This window comes from Emys orbicularis, chromosome 3 (assembly GCF_028017835.1).
Source record: "Emys orbicularis isolate rEmyOrb1 chromosome 3, rEmyOrb1.hap1, whole genome shotgun sequence".
NCBI classification, from domain to species: domain Eukaryota; kingdom Metazoa; phylum Chordata; order Testudines; family Emydidae; genus Emys; species Emys orbicularis.
The window spans coordinates 71,605,532-71,630,243 of NC_088685.1; the positions used below are offsets into that span (position 1 = coordinate 71,605,532).

The following is a 24,712-nucleotide window of genomic DNA, read 5'->3' on the forward strand; positions in this document are numbered from 1 at the left end:
TGTTTTTAAACCCTAAACTGTTTCTGCAGACTTGCATGTAATTGAAACACCTATACCAAAGGAATGTGTCTTCAGATAGGCTTGTCTTTTCAAGTGTTTATACCTTTACAAGACTTTCACCTCTCTTTGTTAAAAAGTGGGGGATGGCTGTTACTAAGAACCTGGGGTTTTAAACCTGGGGTGTTTCTGCCTGCTCTATTTTATTACAACACACCTGTAAATAAAGGGATGTGTCTTCATATAGGTTTGTCTTTTCAAGTAATTATACCTTTGCAAAACTTAATGTAACTTACTTGCATGTATTAAAAAGTTGGGGGAAGAAGCAGCCTTCTTATCTCTGATCCACTGGCTCACAGACGCTGTTTTTGCTAACAATGGCTTTGCGAAAAAAAGCCTGTTGTTTCAAATTGTGCTTACTAAAAAATAACCCTCGTTAGTCTAACACTTTTTTGTCACTATACATTACTTTTATAACCCGGGGTTGTTTCTGCATGCTCTTTTATTAAAACATTATGTCAAGGGGGCTAAATAAAAAAAGTCTTTAGATAGACTTGTCTTTTCAAGTGCTTATTCCTTTACAAGCCTTTTACCTCTATTTGTTAAAAAGTTGGGGAAGAAACAAACTTCTTCTCTCTGATCCACCGGTTTACAAAATAAGGGGTATATAAACTGTCTGTTACTAAAACCCTGGGGTTTTAAACCTGGGGTGCTTCTACCTGCTCTTTTTTATTGAAACACTCCTGTAAATAAAGGACTGTGTCTTCATTTAGGCATGTCTTTTCAAGTGTTTATTCCCTTAAAAGCCTTAATATAACTTTCACTCCTATTTGTTAAAAAGTAGGGGAAGAAGCAATCTTCTTCTCTCTAATCCAGTGGTTTACAAAATAAGGGGAATATAAACTGTCTGTCACTAAAAACTGTGGTTTTAAACCTAGGGTGCTTCTGCATAATTTTTTTATTACAACAACATACAAAAGGGATGTGTCTTAGGTTTGTCTTTTCAAGTCATTATAAAGCAGAGCTTTATTCCTTTGCAAAACTTAATGTAACTTTAACTTGTGTTTGTTAAAAAGTTTGGAGAAGAAGCAGCCTTCTTATCTCTGATCCACTAATTCACAGACGCTGTTTTTGCTAACAATGGCTTTGCTAAAAAAGCCTGTTGTTTCAAATTGTGCTTACTAAAAAATAACCCACGTTAGTCTAAAACTTTTTTGTCACTATACATTACTTTTATAACCTGGGGTTGTTTCTGCATGCTCTTTTTTTTTTTTATTAAAACACTTATGCCAAGGGTCCTAAATTTAAAAAATGTGTCTTTAGACAAACTTGTCTTTTCAAATGTTTATTCCTTTACAAAACTTTCACCTCTATTTGTTAAAAAGTGGGAAAAGAAACAAACTTGTTCTCTCTGATCCACCGGTTTACAAAATAAGGGGTATATAAACTGTCTGTTACTAAAAACCTGGGGTTTTAAACCTGGGGTGCTTCTGCCTGCTCCTTTTTTTTATTACAACACATACAAAAGGGATGTGTCTTAGGTTTGACTTTTCAAGTCATTATACCTTTGCAAAACTTAATGTAACTTTTACTTGTTTGTTAAAAAGTTTGGGAAAGAAGCAGCCTTCTTATCTCTGATCCACTGACTCTCAGAGGCTGCTTTGCTAACAGGTGCTTTGCTGCAGCTTCACGTTGTTTTTACTAAAAAAAAAAAAAACCTAACCCCTGTTAGTTTAAAACCTAGGGGAAAACTTTTAAAAATTATTTGTTACTAAAAGCTTATGGTTTTAACTTTTATAAAAACTCCTCTGTAAAAGGACTGCATGGCGGGAAAAATGCTGGGGGTCTGTTTCTATAGATAAGAATAAAACAGTTAAAAGAAAGGGGGAGAGAAGAGGGGAGGGGGAAAAGGAGGAAGTTGGCTATTGTTTAAAATCTTGGAACTCTAGGATTGGTTCAGAAAAATAAATTCTATGATGCTGCTGTAAAACAACCTCTGATTGGGCCGATCCAAAGGCGGTGATAACAAGTCTGAGAGGGTCTGAATCAGGGACAGAAAGACTTAAAAGGTGAGAATTCTCTCTCTCTTTCATTTTCTCTCTCTCTGACTCAACCATGTGCTGTCTATCTTTGCCCTTTGCCAAGGGGGCTCTCTTTTCCCTTTTCTTGCCCTGTTCTTTCTTTTAACCTCTTTTTTTCTTAACCTACCCTGATACTGAATGCTTTTTTATTCACTTTTTTACCCTGTGCTTACTAAACAGACTCTGCCTGCTTCTCTTTCTCTCTCATTCTGATTCCACCATGTGCTGTCTATCTTTTTTTTGTCCTGTTCTTTCTTTTAACCTCTCTTTTTTTCTTAACCTACACTGGTATTGTATAGTTTAAATGCTTTTTTATTCACTTTTTTACCATGGGCTTACCAATCAGGTTTTGTCTTTCCCTTTTTAAACCTAGTTTTCAATATTATTTAACTCTTTTCTTAAACTAACCCTTTAAAAACAAATTTCCTTTTTTCTTTAAGTTCTATCTTTCTATTATTTCATAACCTGCCTTTACCAGCCTCTTTTCTTGAATAACTTACCTCTCTTCTGTCAAATTTCCTTTTTTCTCTAAACCTTACTCAAACTTTCTTTTTTCATCTTTAAACTCTCTCACTCCTTTCAACCTTTTTCTCTCAATGTAACCAAGCACAAACACACACAACACACCCCCTATTCACACACACACACACACACACACACACAATTTTTAATGTTTTTAAAGGCTCTTTTCTTAACCTAGCCTGGTATTAAATAGTTTAAAGGCTTTTTTATTCACTTTTTTAACCGTGTGGTTACCAAACAGGCTTTGCCTTAGTAAATGCCCTTTTTAAACCTAGTTTTCAATATTATTTTAATCTTTTCTTAAACTAACCCTTTAAAAACAAATATTTCCTTTTTTTCTTTGTTCTATCTTTCTATTCTTGAATAACCTGTCTTTACCAACCTCTCTCCTAACTCAACCACCCCAAAGAACCTTTCTTTCCTCTAAACCTTACTCAAACTTTCTTTTTTCATCTTTACACACTCTCTCTCTCTCCTTTCAACCTTTTTCTCTCCATGTACCCAAGCACAAACACACACAACACTTCCCCTAGTCAAACACATACACCACACAAAAAATTTCCAAATGGCCGACGGCGCCAAACTTTGGCACCACTGGAAACGGGGTGGGAAGGCGGGACATAAACCCTAATTGGGCATACAGACCTGTCAAAATTGCATGGTGATGGGAGCTATCAAGCCGTATACTACTGATGTGTCAGACCACAGAGGCTAGCCCAGGGGTCAGCAACTTTTCAGAAGTGGTGTGCCGAGTCTTCATTTATTCACTCTAATTTAAGGTTTTGCGTGCCAGTAATACATTTTAACATTTTTAGGAGGTCTCTTTCTATAAGTCTATAATATATAACTAAACAATTGTTGTATGTAAAGTAAATAAGGTTTTTAAAATGCTTAAGAAGCTTCATTTAAAATTAAATTAAAATGCAGAGCCACCCGGACCGGTGGCCAGGACCTGGGCAGTGTGCCACTGAAAATCCGCTCGCATGCCGTGCCTTTCGCTCAAGCTGAAATGTATGGAATGAAATGTTGCAATCAAGCCCCTCTGCTTTTTTCAGCAGCATCACCTCTTGCAAACAGAAACCACAATTTTACACATGGCTCAATGCAGCAGATACCTGATGTTGATCTTGCTTGCAAATTCATTTTTGAAAATCATAGTCTAAACTGATGGGGAAGTGGTTTGGATTATCTGTTCTATTTCAGGCATTCTAGCAGGAACAGAATTGCAGGTCGCTTAGTGCAGTGGTTCTCAGCCTTTCCATACTGCTGTACCCCTTTCAGGAGTCTGATTTCTCTTGTGTACCCCAAGTTTCACCTCACTTAAAAACTACATGCTTACAAAGTCAGGCATAAAAATACTAAAGTTTCACAGCACACTATTACTGAAAAATTGCTAACTTTCTTATTTTTGCCATATAATTATAAAATAAATTGATTGGAATATAAATACAGTAGAACCTCAGAGTTACGAACATCTCAGGAATGGAGGTTGTTCATAACTCGGAAATGTTTGTAACTCAACAAAACGTTATGGTTGTTCTTTCAAAAGTTTCCAACTGAACATTGACTTAATACAGCTTTGAAACTTTACTATGCAGAAGAAAAATGCTGCTTTTAACCATCTTAATTTAAATGAAACAAGCACAGAAAGTTTCCTTACCATGTCAAATCTTTTTTTAAACTTTCCCTTTATATTTTTTTAGTAGTTTACATTTAATACAGTACTGTACTGTATTTGCTTTTTTATTTTTATTTTTTTAATCTCTGCTGCTGCCTGATTGCGTACTTCTGGCTCCAAATGAGGTGTATGGTTGACAGGTCAGTTCATAACTCTGGTGTTCATAACTCTGAGGTTCTACTATATTGTACTTAGGTTTCAGTGTGATACTTGAGCATGTTTTTCACTTGAGTCTTGTCTGAAGCCCGAGGCCCCCTGCCCAGGGCTGAAGCATGTAACTTAGCTTTGCGGGGTCCCCTGTGGCTTGGGGCCCCAGGCTGTTGCCTTGCTTTTCACCCTCTAATGCCGGCCCTGCACGTGCAATTCCCCCTAAACCTGTCACATGATCCCCCTGGGAGACGCAACCCCCAGGTAGAGAAACACTGATCTAGATGAGTGGAGTACTCCTTGGAAGATCTCTGCGTACCCCCAGGGGTACATGTACCTTGGTTGAGAACCTCTGAGTTACACTCTGAGCATGTAGACAAGACCTACCAGCCAGACATCTGGGAAAGAATTCTCCGCAGTAACTCAGAGCCTTCCCCATCTAGTGTCCCATCACCAGCCATTGGAAATATTTGCTGCCAGCAGTTGCAGATTGGCTATATGCCATTGCAGGCAGTCTCATTATACCATCCTCTCCATAAATTTACCAAACTCAGTCTTGAAGCCAGTTAGGTATTTTGCTCCCCTTTCCCCTTTGGAAAGCTGTCCCAGAACTTGACTCCTCTCATGGTTAGAAACTTTTGTCTAATTTCATGGCTAAACTTGGTGATAGCCAGTTTATATCCCTTTGTTCTTGTGTCCACATTAGCGCTTAACTTAAATAACTCCTCTCCCTCACAGACATAGCAGAATGAGATCTTCATCGACAGTGGAGAAGCAAGTGGCAATAGCATTCTGGAACTTACTATGCTAGATTGCTGCTATTTAGGGGAAAATCATTTTGGAGCTGGAAAATAAATGCTCGGGGTTTGTTGGAATTATTTATATTTGAAATTATTAATTTTAGTGTCTGAAACCACCAGACACAAATTTAACTATAATTCCTTTATTAAATCCAAAGGCCAAATGGTATTTATACAATTGCTTTAAATGTGTAACTGCCTAAAAATAAGCAGTCACTACACCTAATACAGTAGCAAAATATTTATAAGCATATGAGCAATATACTTACAAATAGGCCGGAGGAGGGATGACATCACATTCTGGTGTGCCCCAGAATGGTCAGGAAGGGTCTGACCAAGAACGTTCAAATTTATCTCTCTTCAGACACTTCATTTAATTTCAGCTTTATCAAAAACCCAATTTGAATCAGTTCATCCTTGCTACTTTCCTTTCTCCAAGGCCTTCCTTTCTTATCTCCTTCCCCAGTCCTCCTTGTTTAGCAGTAGAACAGTGGGAAGATTTATGCTTGTTTCTTTTAAGACAGTTTTCCTTTGTCTTATTACTGCAGCTTTTCACTTACTTTTTGGACCATACATCTTTCCCACACTGTAAGCAATATTACTTATTCTCATGACCTTTTACTTGCTGATTGGGGCCTTTTCTATACCAGCCACAAACCATAAAACTATTTTCTTAACTAAACGTAAGCTAACTTTAACTATGCCCACATGGCTATTGTCATACAAGTGCGTAAGGCCATTAGTCATCTTCTGCTATGGAGGACTTGATATTTGGCAATGTGCAGGACATAGTGGATGGATTTTCTGCAGTGGGGTTCCCAAACTGCAGTGAGGTGATAGATGGCATACATATCCCTATTTTGGCACCAGACATCATTGCCACAGAGTGCATCAACAGGAAGGGCTACTTTGCTACATTTATATAAGCGTTGTTGGATCACTGTGGATGTTTAATTGATATCAGTGGGGGTTAGTCAGGGAAAGTGCATGACATGCATATTTAAGAACACAGGAACGTTCTTTCCTGACTGGTTGATTACAATTGGTGATACTGAAATGCCAACAGTGATTCTGGGGGATCCAGCCTACCCTTTGCTCTCTGAGCTCAGGAAGCTGTACGCTGGCCACTTTGACAGCACCAAGGAAAGATTCAACTACTGGCTCAGCAGGTGCAGAAACCAGTTGAATGTGCTTTTGGTACATTGACGGTACGTTGGTGGTCGTTACTCACTAGGTTGGATTTGAGGGAGAAAAATATTGTTGTGGCCTGAATGACATCTGTGAGGCAAAGGGGAAAAAGCTGCTGTCAGAGTGGAGGGCTAAGGTGGCTGAGTTTGAACAGCCAGACACAAGGGCCATTACAAGAGCTCAGTGTGGAGCTATGTGGCTGAGGGAGGCTTTGAAAGAGAATTTAATGGTCAACTACAGTAGAGTTCTGTGCCTGGGCCTGAAGCTTTGGGTGCTGTTAGGAATTATGTAGTGCTTGCGCTACCTTTATTAATATGGCTGGTTGATTTCCTGAACCTATAAGTTCTGTGGTGCTGTACATTTATAAGCACTGGGTTCTTAGATTATTGCTATGCATTCGGAGATGTTTGTGAACTAATAATGATAATTTTATTTTTCAAAAAAATAGAAGTTTGTTTTTCTGCACTGTTTTTGCCACTCTGTGCAGAAACAGGCAATGCAATACAAATTTTTAAGATAAATTAACGGAACAGAATTTTAAAATTGGAAAAACAGCAAATATTTGTCTATTTCAATGCATAAATGTAATCTGTTGTGGCTACATATACACTGACCTGTGAGAACCACAGTTGGTCTATGTGAAGCCAGCGTTTTCCTTGCTGTCCCACAGGATGGAGTGGTAGGGGTAAGGCTGCAGCCTGTGATGCCCTGTGATATGCTGAAAGATGTAGGGAACTGCTACCATGGAGTTCTCCAAGGTCTGCAAAGGGCAGAGAGCCTGGGATTTTTTGACCTGTCTGTCCACCAGGGTCTGTAGCAGCTGAGTTTGCTGACTGAAAAAACCCATTATGTCCTGGTTAATTTTTCCCTCTCCTTGTCCTGGGCTTTTCTCTTGTCCACTCTTTCCTTCTCTGTGCCATCTGCCATGTTGGCCATCCAGGTCCTTTGTTCGCACTCTGGTGCAGCACTGGCTTGCAGGATCTCACTGAACGTCCTTTTCTTTCTCTTCGTCATCAGAATCGGGTGTTTTGTGGGTGTGGAAGGGGCATACTTCGAGGCCGCAGCAGCTGCTGATAAAAAACGACATATCATTGGATATACCCTAACAACAGAAAGATAAATTTTAAAACTCTCTTCCTTTTTTCCCATAAAAACTTTTAATAAGACATGCTTATTGACACTTAAGCTTTGGAGCAACTCTCCACAGCCCCATTCTCCAACCCCAGCCATGGTAAGCCTAGCCTGCTGGGAGGGGGGAAGGAATCCTCAGGAACAATAACGTTTTAGTCCCTATTGCATGGGTATGAGTAGAGAGCAATGGCACTGAATATTTCCACAGGCAGTGGTGGTTTTAGTGGATCTCTCTCTCCTGCGTGTAGCAAAGGAGCACAGCTGCTATTGGTGTCCTGAAGCTGCCTGGGCCTATATGCCACTAGCCTGTTTACTGCAATGGTAGCAGCCAAACTCATTGTGGAGTGGCATGGGAAAGTGTTCTGCAGGGGAAGAAATAAGGCTACCATTCCTAGAAATCTTTGGGTGAGGATTGTGGAGTGTGTTCATGAAAATTCAATCCGGATCTCTCAGGAAGATACAAGGGACAGTCCTTATGTACAAATCAAACTGCTCTGTATGGCCTCTCTGCATACAAAGGAATGAAAAGCAGATACCAGCTATACCTCTGTTTGTTGTATTGCTGTCTCTTCTTGTACTAGTAAAAGAATAAAAAGTCAGTACCTGTGTCTTGTTAATTTGGGGTTGGGCTGGGTGCCATCTTTAAATTTAAATGTAAGGAAAAATGCATGCCCATGTTATCTAAGGTCCCTTCCCCTTCATCTGGCTCGTCTATACTTTGACTGGTGACACTGTCTTGGTCTTCTCCAAGGTATCCATGGTGGTCTGCAGAGTGCTTGTGGTATCTGTCAGACATGGCATGCAGCTCAGCACCAGATCAATTGTTGTCCGCCCTGATCCTGTAGTTTGCCTGGCGCAGTTCCTTCGCTTCCTGATGCTGATCCCTGTCATACCCCTTTGCTTGCATCCCCTATGCAGTCTTTTCTTAGATGTCCACCTTTGTACATCTGTTTTGTAGCTGTGCTTGCACAGTCTCTTCTCTTTCCACAGACCCAGGAGATCCAATATCTTTTGTCTGCTTCAGGCAAGAGCACGTCTATTGCATGGAGCCATCATGATCAGTTGTGTGCAGCTGCCCAACAAAGGAGAACTGCTAGGTGTGCTCACCATGCTGGCCAATCAGGAAAAGGCATTTCAAAAATAACGGGGGTATTTTTGAGGGAGTGTGTGGTTTCTGATCTCTGTGACCCTTGGGCAATGGAATTCACCATTATGATCACAATGGTCACTGATGCAGGGAATGGGGCATTGTGTCAGGGTCGACGCAGATCAGTCAGTGTCTATACTCGTGCTGCATCAACCTCAGTAGGTTGACCATAAGTCATCAGTTTTTGGGATGGGGAGTGTGGTGGTTTTACTGTTACTGTAATGGGGTACTTATTTTGGCCGAAGACCAATTTGAGCATAGACACATACAGAAATAGGTCAACGTGAGGTGACTTATGTTGAGCTAATGTTGTAGCATAGACCAGGCCTTGATAACTTCTGTTCTTCGAGTGATTGCTCATGTGTATTCCACTATAGGTGTGCATGCTCGCCACGTACACCAGTGCCGGAAGTTTTTCCCTTAGCAGTACCCGTAGTGGGGGAGCCCTGCTGTGACCCCTGGAGTGGTGCCTGTATATTGCGCCATAAAGGGGGCTGCGTGCTCCCCCCACCCTCAGTTCCTTCTTGCCGCCAGTGAAGGTAGTCGGAACTTCTGCTCCAGCCTTAGCTGCAGCGCTTATAGCCTTAGTGGTATCCCTTTCGTGAGTGAACAGTTTCTCTAGTGCTTAGCCTGGCTCGGGGCATGCCCCTTGGCCCAGGCTTCAAGTCGTGCGACTCTTGTCGCAATCCTATACCCAGAAGCGATCCACATTCCCAGTGTCTTCGCTGTCTGGGCGAGGCTCACCTCAGTGAGCGTTGCAAGATCTGTAGGTCGTTTAAGCCTCGGACGAAGCGAGAATGTGAGATCCGACTCCGATCCCTTCTTATGGAGTCGGCACTGGCCCCGGCACCGACGCGTTGACCCGACCCAGCGCACGGCACCGAGTCTTCGGTGCGCAGTGAGGCACCATCTACCAGTCGGCACCGCTCCCCGGCTAAGAAGCAAGGGAAGACTCAGCGGCGCTGAGATAAGGAGAGGGGTGAGGCCAGACCCGAGTTGGGCAGCCCACGATCCCTGACGGGACCTTGACCTCCGACTCAGGCTGAGCGGAGTAGTCCGATTCCGTCTGCGCGAGCCTCTCCTGAAGTGAGGATGCCTTCAACACCAGAGGCAGCCCAGGCCACGCGTGACATCCTCGCCCTACCGGTGCCGGGAGCGCCACCTCAGTCGGGCCCCCGGTCCCGAGGGAAGCCGCCCTTGGGCGCACATCAGCCCTCCCCGGAGGCATCGGAGACGGAGGTGCCTTCCCGGGTTGAAGGTCCTGCCCGAAGCCCGCGACAAACTTCCACCCCGCGGGCCGGGTCTTCTGGGAGTGGGTCTGACTCCTCCGGTTGCAGGGACCGCATGCGCCAGGACAAGAGGCGATGCCGATCCTCTTCTAGCCAGAGTGAGAGGAGCAGGTCTCGACGCCGATGGCACCGGCACTCTTACTCCAGCACCCGCCGCGATAGACGCCGTGCTCGGAGTGCATCCCGGGCGTCCCCAGCACCGCGGCGTCGTAGCCCCGGTCGCCGATGGGAGTCGAGAGACAGCACCTCGGAGATTTACCTGTCCTCATCGTCGAGGTCGAAATCTTGGGGCCGGAGACGTCATGGCCGGGACCGTTCCAGCTGATCGTATGGCACCGTGCGCTTGTCAATGACCTCAGCGTCAGCGCCCAGCCGCCCCTCTCCGGGCCGCAGCGCAGGAGCAAGCGGCTCTGCTGGGCCCCACGCGTCTCAGTGGCAGGGGGCACCCTGGCAAGGACAATGGTGCCAGTGGGCACCGTGGCCCCAGGCACCCGCACCGGCGAGACCCCACGCCGGGGCCTCTCGGGTCCACTCGGCGTCTCTGCCTCAGCACCGTGACCAGGCCGCGGACACCGAACCACCGGGCCCGGGTCCGGAGTTCGGCCCGACGGTGCCGCCGGACACTGAAGGCACGGTGCCAGCTGCCTCCTCGGCACCGGACGAGTCCATTGCTGCGCTGCCTCCCATCTCTCAGGAGGACTTTAAGGCTCATCAGGAGCTGCTTAGAAGAGTGGCATCGAACCTCCAGCTCCAGGCAGAGGAGATGGAGGAGCCCTCGGACACTTTATTCAATGTCCTGACCTCTTCGGCACCGGGCCGTGTGGCCCTTCCTCTGCACCAAGGGGTGGCCAATATTTCCACTGGCCTTTGGCAGACCCCGGCCTCCCTGGGGCCTATTTCGAAGAAGGCCGAGAGGAAGTATTTTGTGCCCACAAAGGGGCACGAATACTTCTACACCCACCCGGCCCCGAACTCTCTGGTAGTAGAGTCCGTTTACCACTGTGAGAGGCATGGCCAGCCCGTGCCCACCCCCAAGGATAAGGATGCTAGGAGACTTGACACCTTTGGAAAAAAGGTTTATTCCTCGGCAAGTTTCCAGCTCAGAGTAGCTAACCACCAGGCGCTGCTGAGCCGATATGATTTTAATCTGTGGGGGTCCCTCCCAAAGTTTGAACCCCTCCTTCAGGACAAGGACAAGAGGGAGTTCCGGGCCTTGATTGACGAGGGTGTGGCGGCGGCCAAAGCAGCCCTCCAGGCGGCTTCCGATGCAGCGGACACAGCGGCCCGTTCGATGGCTTCGGTCATCTCCATGCGAAGGGCGTCATGGCTCTCGCTGTCGGGGCTGTCCGTGGAGTCCCAGTCCATCATGCAGGACCTGCCGTTCGACGGGAAGGCACTGTTCGCGGACCAGACGGACACGCATCTGCATGGGATGAAGGATTCCCGCACCACCCTGCAGACGCTAGGCCTGTATGTCCCGCCCGTCAAGGACAAGCCCAGGCCTCAAACCTCAGCTCCCCCGGCTTGGGGGAGATACGAGCCTCCGCCCAAGAGGCAGAGGGAGCAGAGGCGTAGATCCCAGCACCAGTCCCGTTCGGCCCCACGTCCTGGCCCCTCGAAGGGCAAGAGGCCAGGGAAGAGGCGTTTTTGACTCGTTGCGGGGGGTCACCGGGCCTGTTGCCAGGGAAACCCCCCAGTTAATAAAGTTGAGTTTTGCCAACCATTTATCTGCCTTCCAACTACAATGGTCCCGTATAACGTTGGACCGATGGGTCCTCAGCACCGTCTCCCAGGGGTACAGGTTGCAGTTCGTTTCGCCCCCTCCCCACCATCCTCCGTTCCGGGAGCCAGCCGGGGACCCGGAGCATGCCCCCCTTCTAGGCCGGGAGGTAGCGCGCCTCCTCTCCCTGGGAGCTATGGAGAGGGTACCTCGGGAATTCCAGGGCAAGGGATTTTACTCCAGGTATTTCCTGATCCCGAAGGCGAAAGGCGGGCTCAGGCCCATCCTCGATCTGCGGAATCTCAACCAGTTCCTGGTTCGTTGCAAATTCCGCATGGTATCTCTGGCCTCTATTATTCTATCCCTAGACCCGGGGAATTGGTTCACGGCTCTGGACCTCCAGGATGCGTATTTTCACATCCATATTTTCGAGGGTCACAGGCACTTCCTCCATTTCCTAGTGGGTCAGGACCACTACCAGTTTACGGTCCTTCCCTTTGGCCTTTCTACGGCCCCCAGGGTCTTTACAAAGTGCATGGCGGTGGTGGCGGCCCACCTCAGGAGGAAAGGGCTGCAGATCTTCCCCTACCTCGACGACTGGCTGCTCAAGGGCAAGACTCGGTCTCACGTGCAGGAGCAAATGAACTTCCTGCTAAACACCTGCGCAGCTCTAGGCCTAGTGGTAAACGAGGAGAAATCCACGTTACTCCTGGTTCAGCGCATACACTTCATAGGGGCGCTGTTAGACTCACGGGTGGCCACGGCTCTCATCGCCTCGGTCACGGCCTTCCCGGTAACTACGGCACGGGTGTGCCTTCAAATCCTAGGCCATATGGCAGCATGCACCCATGTGGTACGACATGCCAGGCTCAGGATGAGGCCCCTTCAGCTCTGGCTGGCCTCCCGGTACTCCCAGGCCAGGGACGGCCTGGATAAGGTCGTCACATTGCCACCCACGGTGGTGGCAGACCTGCAATGGTGGTCCCTCCCAAGCAACATGCTTCAGGGTATTCCCTTCCGAGAGCCCCCTCCCTCACTAGATCTGGTGTCGGATGCCTCGGACCTGGGATGGGGAGCCCACGTGCGGGGCTTCAGGACCCAGGGCATGTGGTCACCCGAGGATCTGGCCCTGCACATAAATGTCAGGGAGCTCAGGGCCGTGCGCCTGGCGTGCGTGGCCTTCCGCCAGCACATGGGGGGAAGGTGGTCAGAGTCCTCACGGACAATACGACCACGATGTATTATGTCAACAGGCAAGGGGGAACACGTTCCGTGGCCTTGTGCCAGGAAGCCCAGCTCCTGTGGGAGTTCTGTATAGCCCACGACATCCTCCTGAGGGCCTTTTACCTGCCCGGCAAGAGCAACACGCTCATGGATCACCTGAGCAGGGTTTTCTCCCAATAGCATGAGTGGTCCCTGCACAGGGAAGTGGCCAGGTGCCTCTTCCTAGAGTGGGGCACTCCCCAGGTAGACCTGTTCGCCACTGCCCAGAATCGCCTGTGTCCACGATTCTGCTCCAGGGCGAGGGTGCGATATCGGACGCGTTCCTGCTCCAGTGGTCGGGGCCCCTGTTCTACGCCTTCCCGCCTTTCCCCCTGATAGGCAGGGTCCTACAGAAGGTGAAGTCACACGGGGCGCGGATTATCCTCATAGCCCCGGACTGGGCCCGTCAACATTGGTACGGGACCCTACTGCAACTCTTAGCGGCCCCCCCCCCTCGCAGGCTGCTGCTCCGCCCGGACCTCCTCTCCCAGGAGGAAGGTCGTCTCCTCCACCCCAACCTGGCCGTGCTCCACTTGACAGCGTGGCTGCTCCGTGGTTGAATGAGGAGGAAGGGAGATGTTCTGAGGATGTGAGACAGGTCCTGCTGGAGAGTAGGAAACCCTCCACATGTCGAACCTACCTGGCCAAATGGTATCGGTTCTCCATGTGGGCGAGGGATAGGGGCTCCTCTCCCTCTTCTGCATCTATCCAGCTCGTCCTCGATTACCTCCTGTCCCTTAGGATCCAAGGGCTGGCGCCCTCCTCGATCAGGGTGCACCTGGCGGCCATTTCAGCTTTCCACCCCCCTGGTGCAGGGCCACTCGGTGTTTTCACATCACATGACGTCCCTGTTTCTAAAAGGGGTTAGATCAGGCATTCCCTTATGCCAGACCCCCGGTCCCGCTCTGGGACCTGAACCTAGTGCTCTCCCGCCTCACAGGGCCTCCTTTCGAGCCTTTAGCCACATGTTCGTGGTCCCACTTATCGTGGAAAGTGGCGTTCTTAGTGGCTATCACCTCAGCCTGCCGGGTCTCGGAGCTCAGGGCCCTGACCTCTGCACCACCGTATACCGTCTTCCATAAGGACAAGGTTCAGCTGCGCCCTCACCCCGCCTTTTTGCCGAAGGTAGTCTCGGCTTTTCACATGGATCAGGATATTTTCCTCCCGGTCCTCTGTCCTAAGCCCCATTCCTTCAATGAGGAACGCTGCTTGCACATGTTAGATGTCCGCAGAGCGCTGGCCTTTTACCTAGACAGAACCAGGCCATTTAGGAAGTCCCCCCCCCACCCGCCCTCATGCGGTTCATTGCATAGGCCGAGAGCTTGAGGGGGCGACCAGTCTCCACCCAGCGGATCTCCCGCTGGATCACCTCGTGCATTCTCACCTGTTACGACCTGGCAGGGGTTCCCCCGCCTCCTATAGTGAAGGCTCATTCGAAGAGAGTTCAGGCCTCATCAGCGGCCTATGTGGCTCATGTCCCTATTCAGGACATATGTAGGGCTGCTACGTGGTCCTCTGTCCACACCTTCTCCTCGCACTATGCGATCGTCTCCCAAACGCGGGATGACGCAGGGTTTGGTAGGGAGGTTCTCCGCCCCGGTAACCCTTAAAACTCCTACCCACCTCCGTCAGGTATAGCTTGGAGTCACCTATAGTGGAATACACATGAGCAATCACTCGAAGAAGAAAGGACCGTTACCTGTTCCGTAACTGGCATTCTTCGAGATGTGTTGCTCAGGTGTATTCCATATCCTGCCCTCCTTCCCCTCTGTCGGAGTTGTCTGGCAAGATGGAACTGAGGGTGGGGGGAGCACGCAGCCCCCTTTATGGCGTGATATACAGGCGCCACTCCAGGGGTCGCAGCCGGACTCCCCCACTACGGGTACTGCTAAGGGAAAAACTTCCGGCACCGGTGCACGTGGCAAGCACACACACCTATAGTGGAATACACCTGAGCAATACATCTCGAAGAACACCAGTTACGGAACAGGTAACTGTCCTTTTTCTAAAGATGCTTTCCACCAGGATTCTTGCTTCTGGAACTTGGCTTCCTAGTGTGAAACTGTCAGAACTCCCCCAACTTTGTTTTTGGTCCAAGCAGTAATTGACTAAATGCTGACAGTCAAAGGCTCACTCCTTTTGAAAAGAAAATTACGCTCTTAAACTTTGCTCTCAATATCCATAGGCTATAAAATGTAAATGAAGTGTTGATTTGTTTAAAAACATGACATATTTGGTTCAACTTAGCTTTGTATTGGTATGGAAATGTAACCATTCTCTTTTCTTGGTGAGGTGGAAATCAAAGGTGGAAGGCATGACTACTACAATGTGCTTCAGAACAAGAGCCTGCAGAAAACTTACATAGAGAATGGAAAAGAGCTTGGAATGGAATTCCTTGCAGATGAGTCTTTTTTGAATGGTCCATCAGGTAACCGTGGAACTTGTTTTTATCTCATTTTTGAGGTGAGATCTCTCAAAGATTGCTTTGACTATTAGCGGACTTAAAATGTCAGAACTTGATCAGGATTTCTTATTAACTGCATATATTTCAAGTGGAAATGGGGGCATGAGGGGAAATTAAGTGAAGATAACTGATCAGTAAGGAAGGCAAATGAGTAAATCACACTCTTCAAAAGGACTATATTAACCCATACTTTCATGTTGATTACTGCAAATTTGTTTGTATAGGTGAAACACCAAGTTCTAAAGATGAAAAGCAAAGTATTGCTTTTTTCCAAAAATCCTAAATTAGACCACAAAATCCCCCAAAAACATTTCTATCACTGACACCCAAAGTGTGTAGAATTTAGTAAGGAAATGCTGGGGAGATTCTCACTGCAGAGTCTTGGCCTTCCATCACAAAACAGGTGAAATGCCCAAAGCTGTTAAATTCTTGCTACCATTGCCTTTATGGACCAAGAGAAAGAGCATGAATTCCCTACTAGTGGTGTTCACTCACCCCTCCTGATCTTTAACAATTGCCTTCAGAACCTTCCAGCTTTGACCATGGTCCCCTGCAAAAGCTGCCCCTCTCTAGCTACTCTTGCTCTAGCTTTTCTTCATCCCATCCAGCATTAATGGCATTGGATATCTTTTACTGTCTTCCTCCTGGCCTTCATTCAGATTGGTGGGTCTTCACAACTTTTTGTGGTGTTCTTTCATTGTCATGGTGGGAAATGGGAGAAACCCAGGAACTCTGACTTAGGAACTGTCCTCTGGAGACCTTGAAACTCAAGTTTCTCTATGGCCTGGCCTTTGTTTTGTGTATTGAGTGTTTCTGTCACTATTTATAAGGTCTCTGCTTCTTTTAAGGTAAGAGGCTTAATGGCTTAAAGGTTGAATGTGGATTCAATATATTCTTTTAGGATATCTGTTTTCACAATTGACAGAGAAGGAAGACACGTCAGTTGCTTCTGCAATGTCTGTGCAGCAGAGAAGTCAAATGTGCAAATCTGCTTGCAGGTGTTGCCCTAGGAAGTTAAGCAGGTTTTGAAGAATTACTCTAATCCCTCAAATTGCGCACTTCAATACTCTGCTTATCTGGCACAGAACTAGCCTCGAGTGAAGGAGAAAGCCCTAAGTGTGAACCTGATCTGGCTTTGACTTGGTGCCATTATGGCTTTCAATGCCATGACCTGATTCCCCTTACACCCTGTGGTGTAGCTTCACTACAAGATCTTTTTTATTCCTTCAAGACCAACAGCTTCGTGTGCATGAGGCCCCAACAATTGAGATGATAGCATACTTTGACTTGTCAGAATGAAGCAGAGCCTCCACATAAGACACTGAGGCAGGTTGCGAGGGAGCCAGCAGTTCTCGAAAACATCACTGTTAAAAGCTAGGACTCCATACTGAAGCTTCTTGAAATCTTTGGATTTTCCCTCCTCCATTCATGTTTGTGAGATAGGTAGATGATAATTACTGGGTTCTATTATATGCTCAGTGATCTGACCAAAGTTTCAGTATTCGCTTCAAGGCACACTTCTGCCCCTTTAGTAGTTGGACCTTCTCTGTTGAAGTAGGCACAGAACTGTGGCCACAAAGGCTGCATCTCCACAATGGAGACTGCCACAAGCCAATGTTAATGTTTCCTGAATCAAATTTGACTACCTAGGCAGCAACTAGAAAGGTCAAGCAACTTGTGTGACAGCAATCTGATTAGCTGGTGGCAGAGTCCTGTTGCTTGGATGCACAGCGATCGAAAGACTTCTGATAGAAATAGTATTCCTCTATAGAGGAACACAGGATGGTGAAAAGAAGGGAAAAATCTAACATTACCCAGTTTTTGAAAAAGTTATCTGATAGCATGGTTTGAGTTGATAATGGTGTCTCAACATCTGGCTACCTTAGGCTCATCACAAATAATTTCTTTCTAAGTTAGTAGTGAAATGATCTTCAGAAGATGGGTTACCTTTTTACCTCTTTGCCAGCAACAGCAAGAAAGATGCCTATAGTTCTGCTCCAAAGGAGGTATGCATAGGAAATCTGTAATGGATCACTTCTGATGTGCTGGGGCAAAAAGTACTAGGATGTCTCTGACAATTCCATGTATTCTTCTAATGATCAGAAAAATAAAACAAGACAGGTTAAAATTCTCTTAATCTGATTTGAGCTTGGCAATGCGAGCATATAGAACTCCTGGAGCCTCCATTTTGTCTCCCCAGGTCTCTGAACTGTTGACTAAGAAGATGGTCTGACAATCTGAGCCATTGGACCTTAAATACATCTGATATGTGCTATGTCAAAACGGGGGTTTATTCAGACCACACTACTAAAGTGGGAAAGGTTCATTGTTTGGGCAAGAGATAACAATGTTTCTGTTCTGCTTCCATTTTGTCTATTGTGGACTACTTGCTCCACTTAAAGTCTTATACTTTCTGTTCTCACTGTATGAGATGAAGATTCTCAAGTCTCTTTATTGGCAATCTCTCTATCGCCTTCCAAAGGAAAGTTGTAGTCTTTAAGACTTAGTGGTGGATTGACTGAAGGAACTAGTAATATCTTCCTTCCAGTCAAAGACCTTGTCTTGACATGGATCTGTTGGTTCTTGATAGAGGTATTTTTTGAGTCTGAGAGAACCCTTTATTTAATCTGTCCTCAAAGATAAATTTTCTAATTCCAGTCACAGTTGTGAGAAGAGGTGAGCAGTGAGTTCTAATAGGAATTCCTCTTTCACAAATTCTTCCCAAAACCTCATTCTCACCAGTGGGAAAACTAGATTCCATATATGGATAGAACATGTCATTCAGCAAGTAGGAAACACTTTGTAACTCTTGAATGATCAGTATGAAGGGAATCCTGTTTCCATTCAGCACCTGTCTAAATGGCTCATGCTGTGCATTGAGATACTATGCTTACCTCAAGATGTTAGAACTCCCTTGACCGGGGTGAGACCCTCACTGATGGCATGTGTCTAATGTTCCCATTGTAAACATCTACAGGACTGCTGTGTGGCATCTTTATAAAACATTAATCTCTTGATTTGGCATCTAGAAGTGACCTTACTTTCCAAGGGCTCTTCTGCAATCCTTGTTTCGCTAGAATTCCTCAGCCCTACTTTGAGTTGTACAGTTTGCTTAGACTCCCACAAATGAGAATAGATAGAAGCCACAGAAATTGCTGCTTACTGTGGTATCAAGTTCTTCAAGAATGTTGCTTTTGTATATTCGCACTTGAGGGATGGCACCAGCCTGGTGCTGCTGAGCTTTGGAAGCCTTCTAGAAAACAGGAACTAGTGGATCTCCGCAAGTACCTGATTGTGGGCACAGATCCTTGGGCACAGTGGTTATAGAAGGCTCGCGTATCTCCAGTCATCTCAAATCCTGCCACTAACCCCAAGGAGGAACGGATCCCTATAAAACTCTGCACTTACTGATCTGAGTGGTAAGGAGGCACTGTATTTGAGTGAACTTGTTCCATGTGCACTGCTGTTAAATAGAAGTGCAAAATCAAGTAAGTATTGACTCATGTTAGTAACATGACCAGATATGATGTTCTAGATAGTGATACTGTACTGTTTTACTACAGTTCAGGTGTGTCTCCCAGATTTTTTTATTTGTCTTAAAAGCTGTACATTATAATATTTGTTCATTGAGCAAGCTTCTTTGTCTCTTCCTAGGTTCCACTGACTTTGGGAATGTTACGTATGTGATTCCTGGGATTCATCCCTATTTTTACATTGGCTCAGATGCATTGAACCATACTGAGCCATACACTGCAGCTTCAGGTAATTGCTTTTGAAGTGAATAGGGCTCTAATTTATAGGTGTTCTTTGAAACTTTAAATACAGAAGAATGTCCACTAACACTTTATGGTTAAAGCCACATTCAATAAAGTACTAGTCCTAAAGTGTGCCTCATACAGTTTTGAAGAATGTCATCCTATTTTACTTTCTCTCCTATAAAAGGTTGCCTTTAAAAGTTGCATTATAGGATGGAAATTGAACAGCTATTAATTAGCTTGCTAGAAATGTTCTTGCAATTGTTTGAGACTAATGTACTCCGATATAAGTAACCGTTAAGAGGATGTATATAAAACATTGGTTTTGATCCATTAGTATTTACTGTAAATTAACCAACAGTAATCCACCAAAATACAAACACTTGGCAGAGCTGGAGATGCAGAAGATTAAGTGCTTGTCAAGTTTGGGCACTGGTTTTGAATCCTGCTATGGTAAGCCTGTAAAGTTTTAGGTGCTCAGGTATTACAGTGATCACATAATAAGTACGTAGATAGCAATGGTATTTATTCAATAAATATTTCAAGAATTGACTGTATGCTCTTTTAAAAAAAAAAAAAAAAAAAAAAAAGGGATCAAAGAGCTATACAGTTGTTCCTCAATCAAAATGGTAACTTTTAAAGGCTGAAACAGCCATAGAAACTAAAATTGGCTGGAGAATACTTGTCATATTTTTCAAATTGAAAACTGAGTGGTGGTAGGTGTCCCATATTTAAGGTTGAAGCTAGCTTCCTGTTAGAAGCCTGACTTCCTTCTTCAAGTTTGTGCCCCACAGTTATTCAGAAAGAAATCTGGTCTTTCTGAAATTATGCATGTTGCATCTTAATTTAGTTGAAAATCAGGAAAGGAATTTTTAAGTTATGGTGGTCTGAAAACATACCCCAGGTTAACTTTTTTGAAAACTCTTTAAATTGAAGTTTATCTCTGATATGGCTTAGTCTAGAAACTCTCCTTTTTGTTTGGGTTCCCTGAGATGTCTTTCAGTATTTTTGAGAGGGTTAACGCATGATGCTTTGTATGTTAAGGAATTTTTGCCCTAGCTTAAAATGTCTTAATCTTTCTGTTGCTGTCTGGGTTTTTGAAACCAGGCTGGAAGCTCTGGTTTTTGACACACTAAATGTTAGTAGCATTGCCGCTTAGGCATTCCAGTCATTTGTCAAACCATAACTTAGACTTCCTGGAGTGCTGGTCCCTATGTGTATTCCACACATGGGCATGCATACATACCCCCGAGACCAGGAAAATCTTGCAAACAGCCTCTGTTGGTCCGCACCTTTGCCCTAGTTCTCCTCTTTTCTGTCTCCTTCCACTGCTATGTCCCATTCAGTGATGACCACCAATGCTCCCTTTACTGCCTTGGAGAGGCTCATATCTCTGCCAAGTGCAGTATCTGTTGCTCGGTCCCACCCTGAGGGGAGAGTAGAGTTCTGACGGAGGAAGTACCTCATGGGGAAAAAACCATGAGACCCCAGTCAGATCCAGGCCAGGGAGACTGCCTTCTCTGCATCATCTGGAGACCTCAAGCAGTGCCCCTCTGAACATGAGCTCTCAAGTAAAGGCTGGCTCAGTTAAAGACCCATTGTTTCGGGCTTCTCACGGGTATAAAAACATGTCCCCCTCTAATCCAATGTCCAGGAGAAGGGATTTTTTGTTTTGTTTACTTCTTCCAAGTAGGGTGAGTCTTTGTTTGCAGGTCCCAAGAACTTTAGTCGGCCTAGGCCTTTCGACTATGAAGGGAAAGCACACCAGAGCAAAGCCAGTGCTGACTGCAATCTCTAATAAGTCAAAGGACCATCAACTGCCAATACCAATGAAGAGCTCCAGACAGGACCCTCTCTCCACAGCAGTACCCAGGCAGTCCCAAAAGGACACACAGAATCTGTAATGGCACTGGATCTGGCGGAACGACAACCGGGTCTCCTTGTACTCCAGGAAGAACTGTGACATATTCTACCACAAAGGATATCTTAGTCTTCCTGGTCCTCCAATCTCTTCTACTTTCAAGCCTGGTCCTTCTGAATTACATATTTATCCCAGAAGAGGATGCGCCTGAAGAAGTCATTCCCCTATTTCATCCACAAGCTGGAATTTACTCCCACTGATACTGGCAGTACCACCATTGGGGCTAGATCTAGCCTTCTCATTGGCTGAATCCGATGCCTAAGACGAACAGTCAACTCCTCAACTTAGGGAGGTTAGCACAGACAGGGCTTCCAAGAGAACGTGGGTAATGCCCTAGGGTCCTCCCCAATCAACCTTTGACCCTTCAGATTGGCCCTATTGGGAACCCTGGAACCCTTATGCACAATACCCCCAGATCCATATGCTCTACCAGAGACTCACACCATCCCTTTCCTCTTGGATGACAGCAGCCAGCTCCACAGGATACGTGGAAGAGGAAGATTATGAATTAGATCCACCGTGCGGTACCCCCAAGTATATTATCTTCCTCAATGGATGAGGCAATTGCCCCATCTTCAGCCCCTCTTCCCCCCCCCCCCCCTGCCCCCGTGACCATAGGCAATAACAAGGACTATTGTAAAGGGTGGCAGCAGAGCTTCAAATTCTATTAAGGAAGTTCAAGATATTCAGCCAAGCTCTTGAGCATTCTGCAGCCCACCAGACCCAGTTGGCTAGCACTCCCAGCAAATGCCATATGGAACCAGTTGGAGTGGTATGGCATGCACCCGCAACGTGTACCTCTATTCCTAAAATGGTTAAGAAGCGCTACTTTGTATCTGCAAAAGGAGCAGAAATCTTGTTAACTCACCCTGACCCCAGACTCTCTAGTAGTACAAGCAACTATGGAAAGATTAAGGCAGCAACACCCCAGGGCTGCTCCTTCCAATAAGGGAGCTAAACATCTTAACCTTCTGGGGAGGAAGGTATTGACATCCACCTGCCTCCTATTCAGAATTTCTAACCACTAGACCCTGTAAGTGAAATATGATTTTATGAACTATTCAGTTACTAGATTTCAAAGATGAAACTCCCCAGGACAGGGCTCAATTCCCCAGCTCTTTGTTGAGGAAGGTAGACGTGTGTCTGAAACCTCGCATTCTGCAGTGGATGCAGCTGATACCACATCAAAATCTATGATGACTGCAATAGTAATTCAGTGGGAGTCATGGCTCCACTTTTTGGGGTTCCCCAGGGAGGTTCAGAACAGCATAGAGGACTTGTCCTTTAAAACCAATCTCTTCAGTGAGAAAACAGATGTCTTTACACTTATTTAAAAAAAAAAAAAAAAAAAAAAAAAAAACACACTCCAGGTCAACCTTCTCTTCCCTGGGCACCTATATTCCAGCTCTGAAGAGGAATCACCACAAACAATCATATACGTGAAGGGCTCTTCCACAGCCTCTCTACCACCAATGACTGTACAAACCACCCTGCAAGTGACAAAAAGGTCCAGAGGCCAAGATAGGCAGGAAACAAGGAAATAAAATGCCAAAACACTTCATGCAGAGTTAAGATTAAATTGCATCATTTATCCGTATGCATTCCAGCATGGCCCCTTCAAGCATGTTATAAAAATGGAGTGGCAGAGAGGAGGGTGGAACTGGTGGTGTATGCGGCTAGATGCGCGGGGCTGGGAATGTGGAGGCAGAGCAGTTTACTGCGTTTACTGTTAGATGTAGCTGAACTGAATGGTGGAGGGATTAGCTGGAGCAGATTGGCACAGCTGTCACTGTGATATGCAGAATAGTGCATGTGTACCTTGAGGGATCAACTATGCCTCATTTAGTGCTGAGTTCTCTAGGCTGCGCTAGTAGCGGAGACCAACAGTGGTTTTGTCATGGGGATTGTCAACATGGGGGGTCTGGCATATGTGACCCTGGGGCTTAGTGAAGGCAGTGTGTCAGAAGCAGTCCTCTGGGCAAGGGTGAAGGAGTGGTAACGTTAGTCACCCAAGCGAAAACTGAGTTTTGCCTTAGCCAAAATGTCCTACAGTTGTCATGTGTTCTGGTTCCAACCCATTCTGGATAGAGTGAGTGAGTGTGTGTGTGTGTGTGTGTGTGTGTGTTGGGATGTCACTTGAGCACAGCAGAGTTAAAGCTGCATTGCAGTGGTGGCATGTACTGTAAATTTTTATTTTCTGCTTTTCAGGTTTAAGGTTCGCCACCCCACATTCTAGAAGGGTGGGAGGCACCACTGGGCAGCCTTACCTCCTTTAATGAAGTGTTTGGGCATTTATTTTTAAAGCTATGTTCTCTCTGCTTTATTGTAGAGCTTATCATAAACCCTCTCCAGTCCCTTCTGCCTAGCTTCCTGTTACAGGTTTAGAAAAAAATCCACATACTGACAGGATTATATTGCACTGGGAAATAGATGGGATCCCTCAGTTGTTCATTTCCAGGCATTTTAAGTTCTACAAGTAGGACTTTCTGTAAAACAAGTAATATTGGTTTTAGTTAGATGTCACTGAGACTTTGACTTTTTTAAGGTTGTTCTATTTCCAGTCATATTAATTTATTTGAATGCTTTGCTGTTGTACAGATTTTCGGTGGCTAGATTTTTAACCTGAAGTGGTGTTTTGGTTTTACCACAGGGTCTCAAGAAGCACAGTTCTACACTCTACGTGCAGCAAAAGCTTTGGCAATGACTGCACTAGATGTTATCTTCAAGCCAGATCTGTTGGAAAAAGTCAGAGAAGACTTCAGACAAACTACTCTAAAAGAGAAAGGCCACTTAAATGTAATGGAACAAGGCAAAGAATCTGGCACAGCGGCAGCGTGTGCAACACGTTAAACAAAACTAAAACCTAAATACTTCCATGTTAACGGAATAAATGTTCTACTTGAATTCTAAAGGAGGCAGGACAGATTTCTTAGCTGGAGGAAGGTTGACTTTTGACTTCTTTTTTTTTTTTTTTTTTTTAAGGGATGTAGGGAAACCAAATGGTCTCATTACTTTCAAAAAAAAAAATTTCCTCTTAAAAATAACCATGTAGTTGTAATTTTGCATGCTATAAAATGATACACGCTTTTTGAATCTATTTGGATGGTTGATCCACAGTGACAGACAATTGGTTGAATGCTTTTGCACAGTACTTCAGTCTACAGCTACAACATCCACATTTCAGGTTAAGATGGCAGAACCATATAGAAAAGCTCACCTATTAAAAATACCTTAAATACATTGACCTGTCATGGTAAACCTTTTGTGGGGAAGGACTGGAGGAACCATGTGTTGAAATCTGTGCAAGATGTATAACAACCCCATCCCCTAGCTAAAGTACAAACTTTCAGGGGAAAGTAACATACCAGAGACGGTAAATCTGTACACTTGAGCCAAAATAGGGTGCCTAAAATAAAATTCTATGTAGGTGCCTAAATTGGTAGCCTTATTTTTCAGTGGTGCTGAGCTCCTAGCATCTCCCACGGAACTTAATTGGAACTGAATGCTTCCAAAAATCAGGGCTTGCTCATAGGAGTTCAACGTAGGTCTTGTCTGCAGGAGAAAGCTGCACCTGTTTAAAGGTGTCAATCTTTTTTTAAAAGCCAATTC

The 24,712-nt window shown here is 45.5% G+C and overlaps 1 protein-coding gene across 1 annotated transcript in view; it reads left to right on the forward strand.

Annotated features, from left to right (window-relative positions):
- PM20D2 (peptidase M20 domain containing 2) overlaps window positions 1–23,992 on the forward strand; it is a 42,660-nt gene extending 18,668 nt beyond the window's left edge. The window contains exons 5-7 of the mRNA XM_065401163.1: window positions 15,256–15,391; window positions 19,082–19,189; window positions 23,754–23,992. Coding sequence (XP_065257235.1) covers window positions 15,256–15,391; window positions 19,082–19,189; window positions 23,754–23,953 — 444 coding nt within the window. The 3' untranslated portion in view covers window positions 23,954–23,992. The remainder of the gene's footprint in view (window positions 1–15,255; window positions 15,392–19,081; window positions 19,190–23,753) is intronic.
- Window positions 23,993–24,712: the final 720 nt, after the last annotated feature.